General features: G+C 49.2%; 1 protein-coding gene across 1 annotated transcript in view; it reads right to left on the bottom strand.

The window, feature by feature from the left end:
- The window catches only part of DPH5 (diphthamide biosynthesis 5), a 326,819-nt gene that overhangs the window by 31,745 nt on the left and 277,600 nt on the right, over window positions 1–17,474 (bottom strand). The window contains exon 6 of the mRNA XM_069232182.1: window positions 10,171–10,274. Coding sequence (XP_069088283.1) covers window positions 10,171–10,274 — 104 coding nt within the window. The remainder of the gene's footprint in view (window positions 1–10,170; window positions 10,275–17,474) is intronic.

Here is a 17,474-nt window from a genome sequence, read left to right on the forward strand (position 1 = left end):
GGGGGATCTGGCGGTGGGCCGGTGTTGAAGCTGTTGTGGATGGTAGCGATTTTCTGGTGGAAGAAGGTGGAGAGGTCGTCGCAGAGTTTCTGGGAGGGCGGGATGTCGTTGGCGTTGGCTTTTGGATTTGAGAGTTCTTTCACGATGCCGAAGAGTTCTTTGCAGTCGTGGGCGTTGTTGTTGATGCGTTCGGTGAAGTGGGCGCGCTTGGCGACGCGGATCCGTTGGTGGTGTTCACGGTTTGCGTCTTTGAGGGAGGCGAGGTTGTCGGGCGTGCGTTCTAGGATCCATTTCTTTTTGAGCTTCTGACAACGGCTTTTGGAGGTGGTTAGTTCGTCTGTGAACCAGGCTGGTTTTTTCTTTCCTTGGTTGGCGGTGGGCTTCTTGAGTGGGGCTAAGGTGTTGGCGCAGTCGAGGATCCATTGATGGAGGTTGATGGCGGCTGTGCTCGGGTCGGTCGCGTCGGGTGGAGGGTTTTTAACGAGGGTGCTGGTCAGTTGGTCTTGGGTGACTTTGCCCCAGCGGCGGTAGGGGGGTAGATGGATGCGGTGCTGCTCGGTAATTTGCTTATAGGAGAAATGGACGCAGTGATGGTCGGTCCAGTAGAGTTCGGAGGTGTGGCTGAAAGAGATGTGGTTGCTTGAGGTGAAGAGGGGGTCGAGGGTGTGTCCAGCGATGTGGGTGGGAGTGTTGACCAGCTGGTGGAGTCCGAGGTTGAGGAGGTTGGAGGTCAGTGATGCGGTGTTGACGTCGTTGATATTTTCCATTAGGTAGTTTAGGTCTCCCAGGAGGATGTAATCCGGGGAAGCGAGGGCGTGGGTGCTTGCGAGGTCGGCGATGGTGTCGCTGAAGGGGGCTCTTGGTCCTGGAGGGCGGTATATGAGGGTTCCTCTGAGGGTCGTGTTGGGGTCTGTGTGGATCTGGAAGTGGAGGTGTTCGGCTGTCTTGAGGGTGTCGTCAGTGTGGGTGTGGATTTTGAGGGAAGCTTTGTGAGCGATGGCTATTCCGCCGCCAATTCCGTTGGTTCGGTCTCTTCTGGTGATTTTGTAACCGTCCGGTATGGCGATGGCGATGTCCGGAGCCGAGGAGTCGTTCCACCAGGTTTCGGTCAGGAAGGCCACTTCGGGTGCAGTGGAGTCGAGCAAATCCCAGAGCTCGATGGCGTGTTTTCGTGCGGAGCGGGTGTTGATGAGGATGCAGTTCAGGTGGTTGGGGTTGAGTGATTCTATTGTTGGTTTTGTCGTTCTGATGCAGGAGAAGTTGCAGGAGCGGCAGGAAAAAGGTCCTTTAGTGTGCTTCGGGGACGCCAGGAAGCACTCTGTGGAGGAGCCGGTGTTGAAAGCGCGGAGTTCGTTGGCTGAGTAGCGGACGCGGGGCGCGAGGACCAGGGGGGGTGGCGCTGGGCGCGGTCCAGGCGCAGACGGGCTTGCCTCTGGCGCGCCAGCGGCGCGCCCGCTGCGCGCGGACGCGCAGCGCCAGCCATTAAGAAGGGAGGGGGGAGGGAGGAGCAGCTGGGAGGCGGGAGGGAGCGGCAAATGGGGGCGCGAGGGGGGCGGGGCCGCATGGAGGCAGCGGCAGGGGTCGGGGAGCGCTCAAGGGGCAAAAACACAGAAAACGAGCAAAACTAAAGGCAGTCACAATAAGAAAAACCACACAATAAGAAATACAATACACGATCGGGGAGACAGCAATCAGGGGGGCACAATGGGGGCAGAAGCGCCGGCGGCGAGGCGCAGAAAAAATGAAAAACAACTTACGGGATGGCGGAAGCGGCACACGGGTCAAGTGAGCCCACTAGCCACCAGGGATGAGGCGCAGGAGGATGCCTGCGGGTGGAGGAGGGCCTCGAACACGCAAACGGCAGCGTGGTCGTTGGACAGAGGCAGGAGGCAGCAGGTTGGTGCTGCGGTCGTGGGGGGCGAGCTCAGGACCTAAAACAGGTCAGAGTTCGCTCACTCGCGACGCACAGCGCCAGCCATTAAGAAGGGAGGGGGAGGGGGAAGGGAGGAGCAGCTGGGAGGCGGGAGGGAGCGGCAAATGGGGGCGCGAGGGGGGCGGGGCCGCAGGGAGGCAGCGGCAGGGATCGGGGAGCGCACAAGGGGCAAAAACACAGAAAACGAGCAAAACTAAAGGCAGTCACAATAAGAAAAACCACACAATAAGAAATACAATACTGGCACAATACACGATCGGGGAGACAGCAATCAGGGGGGCACAATGGGGGCAGAAGCGCCGGCGGCGAGGCGCAGAAAAAACGAAAAACAACTTACAGGACGGCGGAGGCGGCACACGGGTCAAGTGAGCCCACTAGCCACCAGGGATGAGGCGCAGGAGGATGCCTGTGGGTGGAGGAGGGCCTCGAACACGCAAACGGCAGCGTGGTCGTGGGACAGAGGCAGGAGGCAGCAGGTTGGTGCTGCGGTCGTGGGGGGCGAGCTCAGGACCTAAAACAGATCAAAGTTCGCTCACTCGCGACGCGCAGCGCCAGCCATTAAGAAGGGAGGGGGGAGGGAGGAGCAGCTGGGAGGCGGGAGGGAGCGGCAAATGGGGGCGCGAGGGGGGTGGGGCCGCAGGGAGGCAGCGGCAGGGATCGGGGAGCGCACAAGGGGCAAAAACACAGAAAACGAGCAAAACTAAAGGCAGTCACAATAAGAAAAACCACACAATAAGAAATACAATACTGGCACAATACACGATCGGGGAGACAGCAATCAGGGGGACACAATGGGGGCAGAAGCGCCGGCGGCGAGGCGCAGAAAAAACGAAAAACAACTTACGGGACGGCGGAAGCGGCACACGGGTCAAGTGAGCCCACTAGCCACCAGGGATGAGGCGCAGGAGGATGCCTGCGGGTGGAGGAGGGCCTCGAACACGCAAACGGCAGCGTGGTCGTGGGACAGAGGCAGGAGGCAGCAGGTTGGTGCTGCGGTCGTGGGGGGCGAGCTCAGGACCTAAAACAGGTCAGAGTTTGCTCACTCGCGACGCGCAGCGCCAGCCATTAAGAAGGGAGGGGGGAGGGAGGAGCAGCTGGGAGGCGGGAGGGAGCGGCAAATGGGGGCACGAGGGGGGCGGGGCCGCAGGGAGGCAGCGGCAGGGATCGGGGAGCGCACAAGGGGCAAAAACACAGAAAACGAGCAAAACTAAAGGCAGTCACAATAAGAAAAACCACACAATAAGAAATACAATACTGGCACAATACACGATCGGGGAGACAGCAATCAGGGGGGCACAATGGGGGCAGAAGCGCCGGCGGCGAGGCGCAGAAAAAACTAAAAACAACTTACGGGACGGCGGAAGCGGCACACGGGTCAAGTGAGCCCACTAGCCACCAGGGATGAGGCGCAGGAGGATGCCTGCGGGTGGAGGAGGGCCTCGAACACGCAAACGGCAGCGTGGTCGTGGGACAGAGGCAGGAGGTTGGTGCTGCGGTCGTGGGGGGCGAGCTCAGGACCTAAAACAGGTCAGAGTTCGCTCACTCGCGACGCGCAGCGCCAGCCATTAAGAAGGGAGGGGGGAGGGAGGAGCAGCTGGGAGGCGGGAGGGAGCGGCAAATGGGGGCGCGAGGGGGGCGGGGCCGCAGGGAGGCAGCGGCAGGGATCGGGGAGCGCACAAGGGGCAAAAACACAGAAAACGAGCAAAACTAAAGGCAGTCACAATAAGAAAAAACACACAATAAGAAATACAATACTGGCACAATACACGATCGGGGAGACAGCAATCAGGGGGGCACAATGGGGGCAGAAGCGCGGGTGGCGAGGCGCAGAAAAAACGAAAAACAACTTACGGGACGGCGGAAGCGGCACACGGGTCAAGTGAGCCCACTAGCCACCAGGGATGAGGCGCAGGAGGATGCCTGCGGGTGGAGGAGGGCCTCGAACACGCAAACGGCAGCGTGGTCGTGGGACAGAGGCAGGAGGCAGCAGGTTGGTGCTGCGGTCGTGGGGGGCGAGCTCAGGACCTAAAACAGGTCAGAGTTCGCTCACTCGCGACGCGCAGCGCCAGCCATTAAGAAGGGAGGGGGGAGGGAGGAGCAGCTGGGAGGCGGGAGGGAGCGGCAAATGGGGGCGCGAGGGGGGCGGGGCCGCAGGGAGGCAGCAGCAGGGATCGGGGAGCGCACAAGGGGCAAAAACACAGAAAACGAGCAAAACTAAAGGCAGTCACAATAAGAAAAACACACAATAAGAAATACAATACTGGCACAATACACGATCGGGGAGACAGCAATCAGGGGGGCACAATGGGGGCAGAAGCGCGGGTGGCGAGGCGCAGAAAAAATGAAAAACAACTTACGGGACGGCGGAAGCGGCACACGGGTCAAGTGAGCCCACTAGCCACCAGGGATGAGGCGCAGGAGGATGCCTGCGGGTGGAGGAGGGCCTCGAACACGCAAACGGCAGCGTGGTCGTGGGACAGAGGCAGGAGGCAGCAGGTTGGTGCTGCGGTCGTGGGGAGCGAGCTCAGGACCTAAAACAGGTCAGAGTTCGCTCACTCGCGACGCGCAGCGCCAGCCATTAAGAAGGGAGGGGGGAGGGAGGAGCAGCTGGGAGGCGGGAGGGAGCGGCAAATGGGGGCGCGAGGGGGGCGGGGCCGCAGGGAGGCAGCGGCAGGGATCGGGGAGCGCACAAGGGGCAAAAACACAGAAAACGAGCAAAACTAAAGGCAGTCACAATAAGAAAAAACACACAATAAGAAATACAATACTGGCACAATACACGATCGGGGAGACAGCAATCAGGGGGGCACAATGGGGGCCGAAGCGCCGGCGGCGAGGCGCAGAAAAAACGAAAAACAACTTACGGGACGGCGGAAGCGGCACACGGGTCAAGTGAGCCCACTAGCCACCAGGGATGAGGCGCAGGAGGATGCCTGCGGGTGGAGGAGGGCCTCGAACACGCAAACGGCAGCGTGGTCGTGGGACAGAGGCAGGAGGCAGCAGGTTGGTGCTGCGGTCGTGGGGGCCGAGCTCAGGACCTAAAACAGGTCAGAGTTCGCTCACTCGCGACGCGCAGCGCCAGCCATTAAGAAGGGAGGGGGAGGGAGGAGCAGCTGGGAGGCGGGAGAGAGCGGCAAATGGGGGCGCGAGGGGGGCGGGGCCGCAGGGAGGCAGCGGCAGGGATCGGGGAGCGCACAAGGGGCAAAAACACAGAAAACGAGCAAAACTAAAGGCAGTCACAATGAGAAAAACCACACAATAAGAAATACAATACTGGCACAATACACGATCGGGGAGACAGCAATCAGGGGGGCACAATGGGGGCAGAAGCGCCGGCGGCGAGGTGCAGAAAAAACGAAAAACAACTTACGGGACGGCGGAAGCGGCACACGGGTCAAGTGAGCCCACTAGCCACCAGGGATGAGGCGCAGGAGGATGCCTGCGGGTGGAGGAGGGCCTCGAACACGCAAACGGCAGCGTGGTCGTGGGACAGAGGCAGGAGGTTGGTGCTGCGGTCGTGGGGGGCGAGCTCAGGACCTAAAACAGGTCAGAGTTCGCTCACTCGCGACGCGCAGCGCCAGCCATTAAGAAGGGAGGGGGGAGGGAGGAGCAGCTGGGAGGCGGGAGGGAGCGGCAAATGGGGGCGCGAGGGGGGAGGGGCCGCAGGGAGGCAGCGGCAGGGATCGGGGAGCGCACAAGGGGCAAAAACACAGAAAACGAGCAAAACTAAAGGCAGTCACAATAAGAAAAACCACACAATAAGAAATACAATACTGGCACAATACACGATCGGGGAGACAGCAATCAGGGGGGCACAATGGGGGCAGAAGCGCCGGCGGCGAGGCGCAGAAAAAACGAAAAACAACTTACGGGACGCCGGAAGCGGCACACGGGTCAAGTGAGCCCACTAGCCACCAGGGATGAGGTGCAGGAGGATGCCTGCGGGTGGAGGAGGGCCTCGAACACGCAAACGGCAGCGTGGTCGTGGGACAGAGGCAGGAGGCAGCAGGTTGGTGCTGCGGTCGTGGGGGGCGAGCTCAGGACCTAAAATATGTTTTACATATTTCAAGTTTAAAACAGTGTACCTGCTATGGTCTAGGCTAGTGTCAAATAAAGCCTTGTAAGATATAGAAGTCTGGTTTTCTTTGACTTCTTAGGAGAATGTGCTGGATTTCACTTCGCTAAAGGTATCCTGCAGATACTGGCATATCTGGGTAGTCTCTCTATTGGCCAGTTCTTGTGAACTTTGTCCACAGTACGGTTGGTGTGATCGCAGACTGTTTTCCTAGCTCGGAAGCTGTACAATGTTATGTGGGCGGATACTGTTATTTCTAATTCTGTAAGGCTGAATTACCTCTAAAATAAGAGCCATTACCCCCAAGACGGCCTCAGCAAAAAAAAGACTAAAAATTCAAACTGAGATTGTTTCTATTTTACTTCGGATCATTGGGCCAAAGTTTCAGTTTAATTCTCTTGCCATCCACATCTTTTCCAGCGCTCCAATCCTTGGTGACTCCTGACTTTTCCAATGGAGATCAGCTGTTTGAATTGGCTGCTTATATTGCTAATGGATAAGAACATTGTCACTGGTGCCCACTATCTCATACAGATTCGGATTACATTTCAGTGTTAATTTTCTTAACAGAAAAAAAACAACAATGCTCTGGACGCAAAACTATTTAATGTAAGCAATATTGGAGGTGCCCAATGAAATGGGCTACAAAGACATCAACAGGGAAGTCCCTTTGCACTGAGATTTAATTCTCTAGTTGGCTACTCCTGTGCTGACAGTATTGACCCCACCGCTTCCACTTAAGCGACCATCCCTGTGTTCATGGCAGTGAAGACACTACATGAATTCCCGACCCCAGAGCTACTGTGACCACCACTTCCAACTTCACTACTTTTAAGGTAACCACTACTTCACCATGTGTCTCTTCAGTGCACCACTATGCAGATTTGATTAAATTAAGTGATGAGGCAACCCTCACATTTATTTTTCTCTGAATACTGTGTGCTTGCCATTTTTAGCATTTTACATTAATAGTAGTCTCAAAACGTTGTCATACAGAAAACAGAAGAGCCTTTCTGAGGATATTCATGACCTCAGATTGCATACAGATCACAGCCTTCATTTACCCAGATAAGACTACACCGCAGCATGCCCTTTAGGATGGTTGCTGTACCAACCCTTCAATTGTATATAGTTGTCTAAATTTAGTAGCCAGACAAATACAGTTTCCTTAGCAATAACACTCATGCATTATTGGAAGTTACTCCATGGGGTTGTGAAAGGATCTTGAAATCCATTAATCTCCATAAAACTCCACTTTCTCCTTTTCAACCAGTATTTTGCAGTAAATCACAATTTACATATGATGAGCAGATCCTCTAGTTAGGTGTGGTTAGAGACCTTTGAAAATTTGTGTCTGTGAATCTGTGAATTGATACATTGATGACATCTACCAACTTCAGAGTAAAAAGCTCCAGTACATCTTTATTTTTGTGTAGGTAATGGGTTCTTAATGAGGCATTGATCCCAACCACTACAAAGTCTCAATGAGGAGTTAGTAAATTCAAGTGGTAAAGCCCGGGTGGCGTACTGCTCTTTGCTCATACAAGATTTCAGTGAGATCTTGCAGTTGTCTCTGCAGACAAATGTAATCCAGAATCTATTGTTGAATAAAGTGAATACTGTCTTGGAAGAATAAAGAGATCCTGTCTCCTTAGAGATGTGGCCAATGTACCACTTGGAAAAGTTGGATCTAAATTTCTGTTGCCTTTAATGCTTACTGATCCAACCCCTTGGTTGCTCTCTGCCTGAAAATTAGACGTTGAACCTGATCTGGTTACCAGGTCCTTAGGGGGCAACAGTGTACTCGGTAAAATGTTTCATCAAATTAGAATGCACACTACATGAGCTGTCCTGGCAACTACGATTTTGAGATCTGTTCAGGGTATCATATTGTAGTAGAAGTATTGACCTCTAAAAATTACACTCAGGCCCTTTCAATGTTTGTTCCAGATTGTGATGTGGATGCACACTTCTCCCTCTACTGAGCAATGCCCGTCTCCATGTGGCCTGATGCAGGATATTAGATCTCACTTTGATTTCTCTATGGTGAATATGGATTGGAATAAAATCCCTGTGCCTTGCGTACCTTGGCCACTAGATATATGATCCTTACATAAGAGACCTCTTAATTTGTGCACTTAGGTCTGAAAATGCCCTTGAATGTCTTGACACAGCTGCAGATGTGATTGTGGGAAGATGACAATCATTTCCAGTAGTGATTCTCTCGTACCGTGGGCCTACGTGTGTGCGGAGATGAGAAAAGTCACTATTGACAAGGCCTTCTTTGACACACACTTTGTGTCTCGCAATGATATGTAAGTTCTACTGGCCTAGTGGTTCTATGAAATCAGTGTAAGCTTTCAGATATATTTTCGAAAATTGCGGCCAAAACTTGGAAACTTTCTTCAGGATAAATGAGGTGGGATGGAAAGCGTCACTTCAGCTGTTTCCTTACTGTGGGCTCCTAGACTTACTTTGGAGAGTAAGGTTTTTAAAACGTCGGCTGGAAGAAAAAAGGCAAGAACAGCACAATTGTGCATCAGCTGATTGGAGTGAGCAGGGCTGCCCAAGAAGGCAGGGTGGGGGCTTCATGGGTGGCCACAGCAACGCCACCTCCTGTGAGGAAACAGCTTCGATGTTTCGGGGGAGTGGCTGCCACAACCGTGTCCGGAATCCAACCACTGTTCCAAATCAATAGCATTATGAATTCCCAAGCCCCTGAAGAGCAACACGCAGATCAAGCGCTGCTCCTAGCACGCGCAACCAGCCCCAAGGGCGGGAAAAACACACAAGAGGCGAGAGGCGAGAGCGCACAAGATTCCCACTCTTCAGTGACCACGGTTTTAAAGCATAGTTTAAATTATAGTCTGCCTTCGTTTGTTGAGTATATTTATAGAGCGCAGACCACACATGGAAAGTAGCGTCAGGGCGCTTTGGAACATTTTGAAAACATTTTGAAAACACGTGGGCTATCGCCCACCGATTAACAAACCAACAAATTGATAAAAACGTGTTGGAATGTAACAAGGTTTACAGTGACTCTAATTAAACAGAAAAGAGAAAGGTAATAATGTGGTCAGCCTACGGAACGGAAATCTCACTATGCAAGTAGCACTACAAATTCACGCGACCTGCAACCCCAGCTTTTTATTATTTTCCATGCTAGCTGGGCTCAGCCTACGGCTGTGGTGTCATGAAATGTGGTTTGAAAGAGTGTTCCCACGTGATTACAACCGCTCTACAAACCACAGTAATTGTACCACGTGATTAACCAGCTAGGCCGCGCACTTATTCATGGGGATTTCTGTAGTACAAACCAGAGTCTGGGGTGGTAAAGCGCTGTGCTAGCACACTACGCCCATTTTTGACCCACACGTTTGCCATATGGTGACATGTCATTACAGGCATAGCACAAAAAGAGAAACAAGAGAGTAAATATAAGGAGGGCACCTTAAAGCACGCAGCACATACACAGACCATGTAAGAGGCCGGGGCCTCTTATGGGTGGCCTGGGGCGATCTCCTGGAAGAGGCCATTACAACTTGCCCACTACAGGCCCGGTGCTACCTGGCCTGCAAATATTGGACCTGGTAATCCCAGGTTTGCAAACACTGAACCTGATAATTATGGGCCATGAGTCACTGAACCCAGAATATCATGCAATGCTGCTAGGGAGTGGGCTGCTACTGCGAGTGGCCTCCCCTGCCTGCTCCTACAAACTAGGGGCGCTGCACATGCTCCACCCAGGTCCTCCTCACCTGCTCTGTCATGCACTATTGGTTAACTTGCACATCTAGCCCCAAGGTACATTAGGTGTTCAATTTGCACCCGTAATTTGTGGCTTCATCGTGATCAGATCATTGGAGACCTGGATCGCTGAGATGCATGCTACACAGTCATAAGCAGAGACTTAGCACATACATCATACATAGACAACACCATATTGGACAGTTTGGAGTGATTTTAACACCGAGTTATTTAAACTAAGAAAGTTTAGGGAGCTACCTGACAAGATGCATCTACAATACTTGTGCGTGACAACAGCTGAGTTCAAATACCGCATGCAAACAAAGCAAAAACATTGACATGGTAAAACCAAGCATCCTGAACTGGACAAACATCTTGGGGAAACCACAACAATCTCGAAAAACCAAACAAGTACCGAGTTCTTCCCCTCGATCTCTTCTGTTTTTAACAATCTCCAGGAGCTGCTCTGCTGCTTGGTTCACACTCATGTATCTTGGAGGTTCATAGATCTTCTTACCTCTGAAAGGAGAGAATCAGGTAGTTGGTATTTACTCGGGTGCGTTGTCTGCATCTTTTACTAGCTCGGTCATATTTTTCATAAGTCTATCTGCAAAAACTATATGTTCATTCTAAGCACACAAGGGAATTTGCTAATAACCATGAAAACCGAACATGTCCAACTCAACATGCAGTACATTTATAACTAAAATGCTTCAAACAATTATTAAAAAAGGGCTATCACAGTTTCAGGGTCAGCAGGTGAGATACAACTTTACAATAGTTTGAAACCTTAGGTTACTGCCATGGTTCTCTCCGCGTTCCAGAATTCTACGAAATGTTGGTCACTGAAGTAGACACAAAGAGTAAAGCATCATTGTTACTTTGGGACCGTTACATGAAAAATAACTGAGAGAGTCTACGAGAGTGCACTTTTTTACCATCCAAGCGTGAGTGGACTTTCTCACAGTCTCAAAAGATAAACTTACTATTATGAACTCATGGGTACCATGTCAGCTTAATAGTACATTGCCCTTCGGTACCACTAAAAGGCATCTTACGTGGACACACCCCGAGTCTGTGCACACCCTGGCAAGTTCTTACTGAAAGAAAGATGCCAAATAGTGTTTGTTTTTGACCGATGACTGAGGGACCAACAGGTGTGTTTCTGAAGGGGAGACCCTATACACCAGAAGCTACAGTCACCATAAAGTAACTATCTACTCGTACATCCCAACTCCTTGCCATTATCAATTCATGGGTTGATTCAGACGCAAATATAACAGCAGGAAGTGGGAGATGGCAGTTTGGGTCAGCTTTGGCCTATGCAAATAGGTCCACAGAGCCCTTTGATCAAATTACTCATCGTTTCAGGAGGAATCCACAAAAGTGTTTAGACATGCAGAATACACATGTGCAATATTCTAAAGAGCATTTATAGGTAAGTCTTCGGCTACCAGACATATAGCGAAAGCCATAGAAGCCAATATAGATCTGATCGAGAGTGTTTAGAGGATGATGGTTTGTATATGGGCTGCCCATTTTTAGTGCTTTGCTAAATATCACACCTGGATACTTAAATATTGCCCCTTCCTCCAGTTTTTTTGTGGTTTATGAAAAAGGCAAACTTCTTTTCCAGCTTGCCCTTGAAGATCATTATCTTTGTTTTACTGGTATTTAGTACCAAGTTATTTACCTTGCAGTAAGTTCCATCACCAGAAGCTGGGCATGCAGGCCTTTTGGGCTTTTTGTCATAAGAATGGAGTCATTGGCGTAAAGGAGGGCTGGGAGCTTAAAGCCATTAATTGATGGACTATCAGCAGACCCTTTTAAGACTGCTTTATACATGTTCTAAATATATATAGAGAGAACAAAAATTGGCACCAAAATACATCCCTGCTTGACCCTCTATTGGAGTACAGTTTCATACTAATATGCCCCTTTTGGTTGAGTCTCGCCTGAGTCGATGTGCCAGAATATAGCAATTGAATTAGTGACAAAAGTCCTGGCTCTATGGCCAGAATACAGAGTTAGATCAAAAGCAGACAAAAAGTCTAAAAATGTCGCGTTTACAGGATTTTTTTTTTTGCTGATATGGGATTTTTGAAGGCACGCAATGTTGAAACGAGAGGGGTTAGAGAAGTCATCAGAAGATCATAAGGGGATAATGTAGTCGCCTCACTTGCTCCACTCACTGTCTGTGTCTGGGGATGTTAGTTGAAGGGTCTGTTTCCAATATTCAGTTTTGGATTCACCGTTGATGCTCCATTTTATTCTGACTTGTCCCCCAAGCTCCCAGTTGTGGTTTAAATTCTGCTTCTCTTGGCTCAGACCCAGCATAGTTTATTACCTCTATTGACAAAGGATTATTGTCGCTTCCCAATTTAACTTCCTGTTTTCGAACCTATAGCAATCCATAATCCTGATCAGGATGTAATATATTACAGACTGGGTTCTGTGGGCATTGTAGGTAGGTATAATGGAATCCTCATTTCTGTAGGAGTTACGGTCTGAGATAAGGCCTTCAGCCGGAAAAAAATGGGCCAACCATTTCTCTTTAGAATCTATATTTGGAAAACCATGTCAGATTGCTGTTTCAGTTTGGCTATTGCCTCATCATCATATCCCCATTCTCCCATTTTGCTGTTGAAATCGCCGCCGATTATGGGTACGACTTTCAGCTCGAAGGGAGATATAGTGCCTCCGTGATGCACTTTAGTAGGCAACTGAAACCTACTGTCTTCCTCTATTGTGCATACACACTTATTACTCTCAAGATGGAGCCATTTAGGAGTTGGATTTCAACAACTTGTAGGACTTCATGGGAATCTTTCCAGGCTTTGGTTAAAACACGTTTGTTCTGCATGATACCAGCATGCCAACACTATTTCTAGTTTTCTTCAACTCTTTTGCAGGCTTTATGTGGGTAACATATCCGTGGTGGCCTAGGTTTCTTGTTCTTGAAGTATGATCACACTGTGAGATGTTAGATATTTTAGGAGGTCACCAGCACCCAATTTCTGGGGCATTCCTGAAATGTTCCAGGAGATAATTGAATTATGCTGGTTGTGGCAATTTTGAAATTGTGTCCAATGGCTTAGAGATAGTCAATCTAGGTCTGCATTTTGGGCTATGCCGGGTGCTTATATTCTTCAAGAGATGTATCCCTACCTCGAAACGCCTTGTAGGACGCCATGTTGCTGTGCATGTATATTAAGAGGATTGATACCTTGGTGCTCTCCTTATTCATGGGTGGAAGTACTTCTTGACTAAGGGCTTAAAACCACCAAATCTGATCACCGTTGGGGATAAATATGCTCTTGTTGATGGTGATTGGTTTGGCCGAAACATGTGTTTGTTTGCCCAGGAAAGCAAGCAGGCTAAACACTTGATGGCTGAGGATGGATTTGCGAGTGGCATCAACTTGACCATATACTCAATTAGATTTGCGGTTCGGGTCCCTATCAGTATGCAAACAGAACTGACTTCAACGCTGGATTGGTGTCACTTTATGGTTTGTAAATCCTACTGCTTGATCGGATTGTCCTCAAGTTTTCCGGACAGCACTTTATATATTTTGTTTCTCAATTCCTCTCTCCCTTCCTTTTCAGTTGATGTGGGCAAATTGCAGATGACAACATTTACTGGATCTTTTATCCAGTTTGACACCACTAGATATGCACTTCTTAGCCAACTGTCTTCAGACAGAAGTAGACTTGCCGGGGTGTTTGGAGAGGTTGTGCCAGGCCAATTTGTTCCCCTTACTTCATCCTTCATGAGGTAGTCCAATTTCTACAGTGATCCTAGGGCCAATGGATCACTTAGGACAGCATTATCTTCTGTCACTGAGAATCCTGTTTGAAGATTAATTTACTGTCGATTATGCCTGACTCTTCATGGGCAAACTGGCTTGACAGAACAGGGAGTGGTATGCTAATGTCCCGGTTGTCTGCTGGCAGACAGTATGAAGAGGTACCGCATGACCTTATATGTGTACATTAGCAAGAACTGCTCCTTTCCATCTGCTCAGTTTCTCTTAACTCCCTGAGTTTCTTTCTTAAATCAGCCATTTCACCAAGTAGTTTATTTAATAAACCTGTAGCTTAATGCCATTTTGGCTTCCTTACGTCCTTTTCTGGTAAGTGACCATTAGATGAACTAAAGTTCCGCTAGAATTTTGAGAGACTGGGCTGGGTTGCACGTTCTTTTGTGCTTATGTTTACTTGTTGTGCCATTTTCAGGGCATTACGTGATTTTGCCACATTTCTATATTGCAAATTCTCTCTGTCCCAACTTGCATGGGTTGTCTTATTTAGTCCTTCTTCCCTGCCAAGGCTCGTGGCCATTACTCTATCCAGAGGAGGGATTGAGTTTCCTGGAGTTTGGACCCCTATTGCAAAGGCTGAGTTGGAGTGTCTCATTTGATTCTTGGATGGACATTTTGCAATTGTCAGAGACAATGTTTAATTAAATGTTGGGAGGAAAGGAAAGGAGGATTGTCTAGCTTCAGACAGGAGAAAAGATTTTGATTAGGGTTCAGTTGGATTGGCCCACTTTGAGTTGAAGAATATGTTCCCAGGAATTGCTGCTGATGTAGGTCTCATGTCATGAGGTACTCCTTTGTGGGCTTTGTGAAGTCCTGCTTTGTTGTGGCTTTTGCAGTTTACTGTCAGGTCCCTCCCACATGCAGTGTCCACAAAGCTGACCTTCCCTATGGGTGTCCCAATTAGAGTCTTGAGTTAAAAAAAAAAAAGATGTGGGGGGGAGCGAAAGAAATCTTCAATGTTGTCTTGTCTGCTTACAGAGACACAAGGAGAACAGCTATTTAGGTTAATCCCATGAATTTCTGCATCTAATTTTACTTCTGCCACACCTGCCTTAGCTTTAATGGTTGCTCTGCGGGAGGGAAACAGGGGTTTCACCCTTCCATCACCGGGTGATGGGCCCAACCTATGGCATGGGTTCCCTGGGTTTCTACTCTTGGTCTGTGTCTCCTGATCTCCCACAACTATGGGTAGATCTGTATGGGTTGCATGCCTGTGGTGGATCCTTTTCCTCAACTGTAAATGGCCTTAGGTCAGCCCTGATCTTTACTTATTTAGTAAACAAGGTTGCAGTTCCTGACTTCTCTACCCTTGGCCTCTGACAACAGCCTGGCCAGTATTTCAGCAGGTTTTCTGGCTGAGACTAGGGACCAATGGGGAGGATATTCCCGCTGATACCAAGCATCCACCTTTGCTGAGCTCTTGTGGTCTTCTGGGCATGCTGCAGCACTCAGCAGTTGGTGACACCCTGTAGTCCCCTGTTACACACAGAGGGCTGGAGGCATAAGGCACGAAGAAGCAATGGAGAAACAGAGTCTGATCAAAACAATGTTGGTAATCCAGTCGAGTGCAGTCAGGACCCACATGCGCACTGCAATCACAATTGTAATCACCAGATACACACCTGTGCCGCAACCATTACAAACACTGCACCATTGCAACAACCATTTCTGCCTCGCAGTTCCACCCAGTGCACCCCTCCCAGGAGCAAGAGGCAGGAGGCAGACAGGAAAGAAGACCAACCTCATGTTTGATGAAAACTGTTCACAGAAAATAGAACAGCAGCGATAAAGAGGGCAGATTGGGGCTGGCAATAAACCCCCATCTTGTCTGCAATGCTCATTCCTGTTGTGTAGAAGCGGCACCCATCGGCATCTGGCCGATTGCAGTGATAGCTGACTGCTGTACTGCCCTCATCTCAGCCTCGCATCAGGCTCTGGCTCCTAATCTGGTCCTCAGTACCGGGTGCTGAGTGCTAAAGCCCCCATGCTGGTGCCTGGTGCTGGCAATGGCGTTAGAAGAGGGCCATGATGAGGGGGATGGGGAACGGAGTGCAGGATTCGAAGAAGCGACAAAGAGGCAGCAAAAGCATGGTGTGCAAGCTACATTGACAGCTACGCAGACGACTTCTGCCCACTGCTGTGCTGCAGCAGTGTCACGCCACGCTTAGTGTGCCGACGCTCCTGATCCCTTAGGCCCTTGTGTCACGCTTCAGCATCCTTCAACGGGTGTAGGAAGTAATACGGGACATAAGAGGACATTAAAGTATTTATGCTATTTTGTAGAGTACTGGTATTTCGCTTTTGGACCATTCAGGATCCTAGAATGCAGGTCTGCTACCTCAGACAGAAGATAAAAGAACTATTATGCTTTACACTGTGGCACATTTCCCAAAGTAACTGCTTGTAACTGTATATTGCTTGCAGCCAGCTCTCATGCTCATAAACTTACGAAGGAACCTACTGGGAATAGAACCAAAAACATAGGAGAAATTGTTTTATCTTAGCTAACCTGGATATATAACAGACAAGGCTGAAATTTAGCTTCTGAAATGTAAAGTATTGAAAACCTTTCTAACTCTTAAAAGGGGTTCTGCAACCCTTTACAAATCTCATAGAGGAAAGGGCATGAAAGAGGCACTCCCCTCCACTATGTGAGTTGTAAAGGAATCAGTGGTTTGGATCCGCAATAGCAGTCCCAAACCACTGAACAGTTACCACCTGTCAAGTCAGGTTGGTAATAGAGTAACAGCTTAGCTTTTGGAAATCATGCAAGATGGCCTCAGGGGAGATGCAGTGATATATGAGGACCTCTGCCTAATCCCCTGATGTGTTCCTAAATGGGAAACTGTGTGTTTTAATGGACATGGGCTGCCTAATAAATTATATCCCTGTTCGCAAACCAGTATGTGTGCAATTTGCACACTCCTCACTTACAAACAGAGACAGTACATGCAGTATGTTTGCACGGGGACACAGGAACTGCTGCAAAAAAGGCTATGGTTACCCTTGAAAACTTTTCCCCAACTGGCTAGTGTTGGACCGGGCCATCTTTCTGCAGGGTTGTCTCAAATTATTGCCTCCCTATGCTGAACCCTTTTTTGTTGGTTTGTACTCCTGTTAACCAGTAGTAAAGTGCCTGTACTCGTCCATTGAAAACATGGTAAAACTGGCCTACATCTGATTGTTATATTTAATTTACTTCTATTCCCTAGTAGGTGATACTACATGTACCCAGGGCCTGTAAATTAAATGCTCCCAGTGGTGTGTAGCACGAATTGTGTAACCTACTAAAGTAGAACTATTAAGAGTATCTTAGGCCTGCCACTGTACTCAGGACTTCATTTTTAAACTGACATTTCAACCTGACAAAATAAATCCTGTGCCAGGCCTAAACTTTTCTGTTTTAATACATATTCATCACTAACCACTCTTAGGGCAGGGTGCATGGTATTTAAAAAGTAGGGTATATGTATGTAAGTTTTACAGGTCCTGATAGTGGAAAACTGCTAAAGCTGGTTTTCACTGTTCTAAGGCTATCTCTCCAATTGATAACACTGGGTTACCTTATTACACTTAATAAGTGATCACTTCAGTTCGGGACCAGAGAGAGAAATGCTGTTTACACTCAAATTAATTGTAATTTTAAATCCTGTTTTGATGGGAATATCAGACGTTACGTTGCTATTCTGAAAATGACACTTTTAGAAAGTTGGCATTTTTCAGCTCAAACCAAATGTCTTTCTGCCAGTGTCCAGGTTCACATGACTATGAATGGCTCTCCTATGTGTTTTGTGAATTTCTTCCAGACATGGGACAAAAGGGTCTTGAGTTGAGGAGGATCTCCTAATCTTCCTGATCTTCAAAGGGTAATGTCAGAGCTAGGACCACACCCTTCC

Source organism: Pleurodeles waltl, chromosome 4_2 (genome assembly GCF_031143425.1).
Source record: "Pleurodeles waltl isolate 20211129_DDA chromosome 4_2, aPleWal1.hap1.20221129, whole genome shotgun sequence".
NCBI classification, from domain to species: domain Eukaryota; kingdom Metazoa; phylum Chordata; class Amphibia; order Caudata; family Salamandridae; genus Pleurodeles; species Pleurodeles waltl.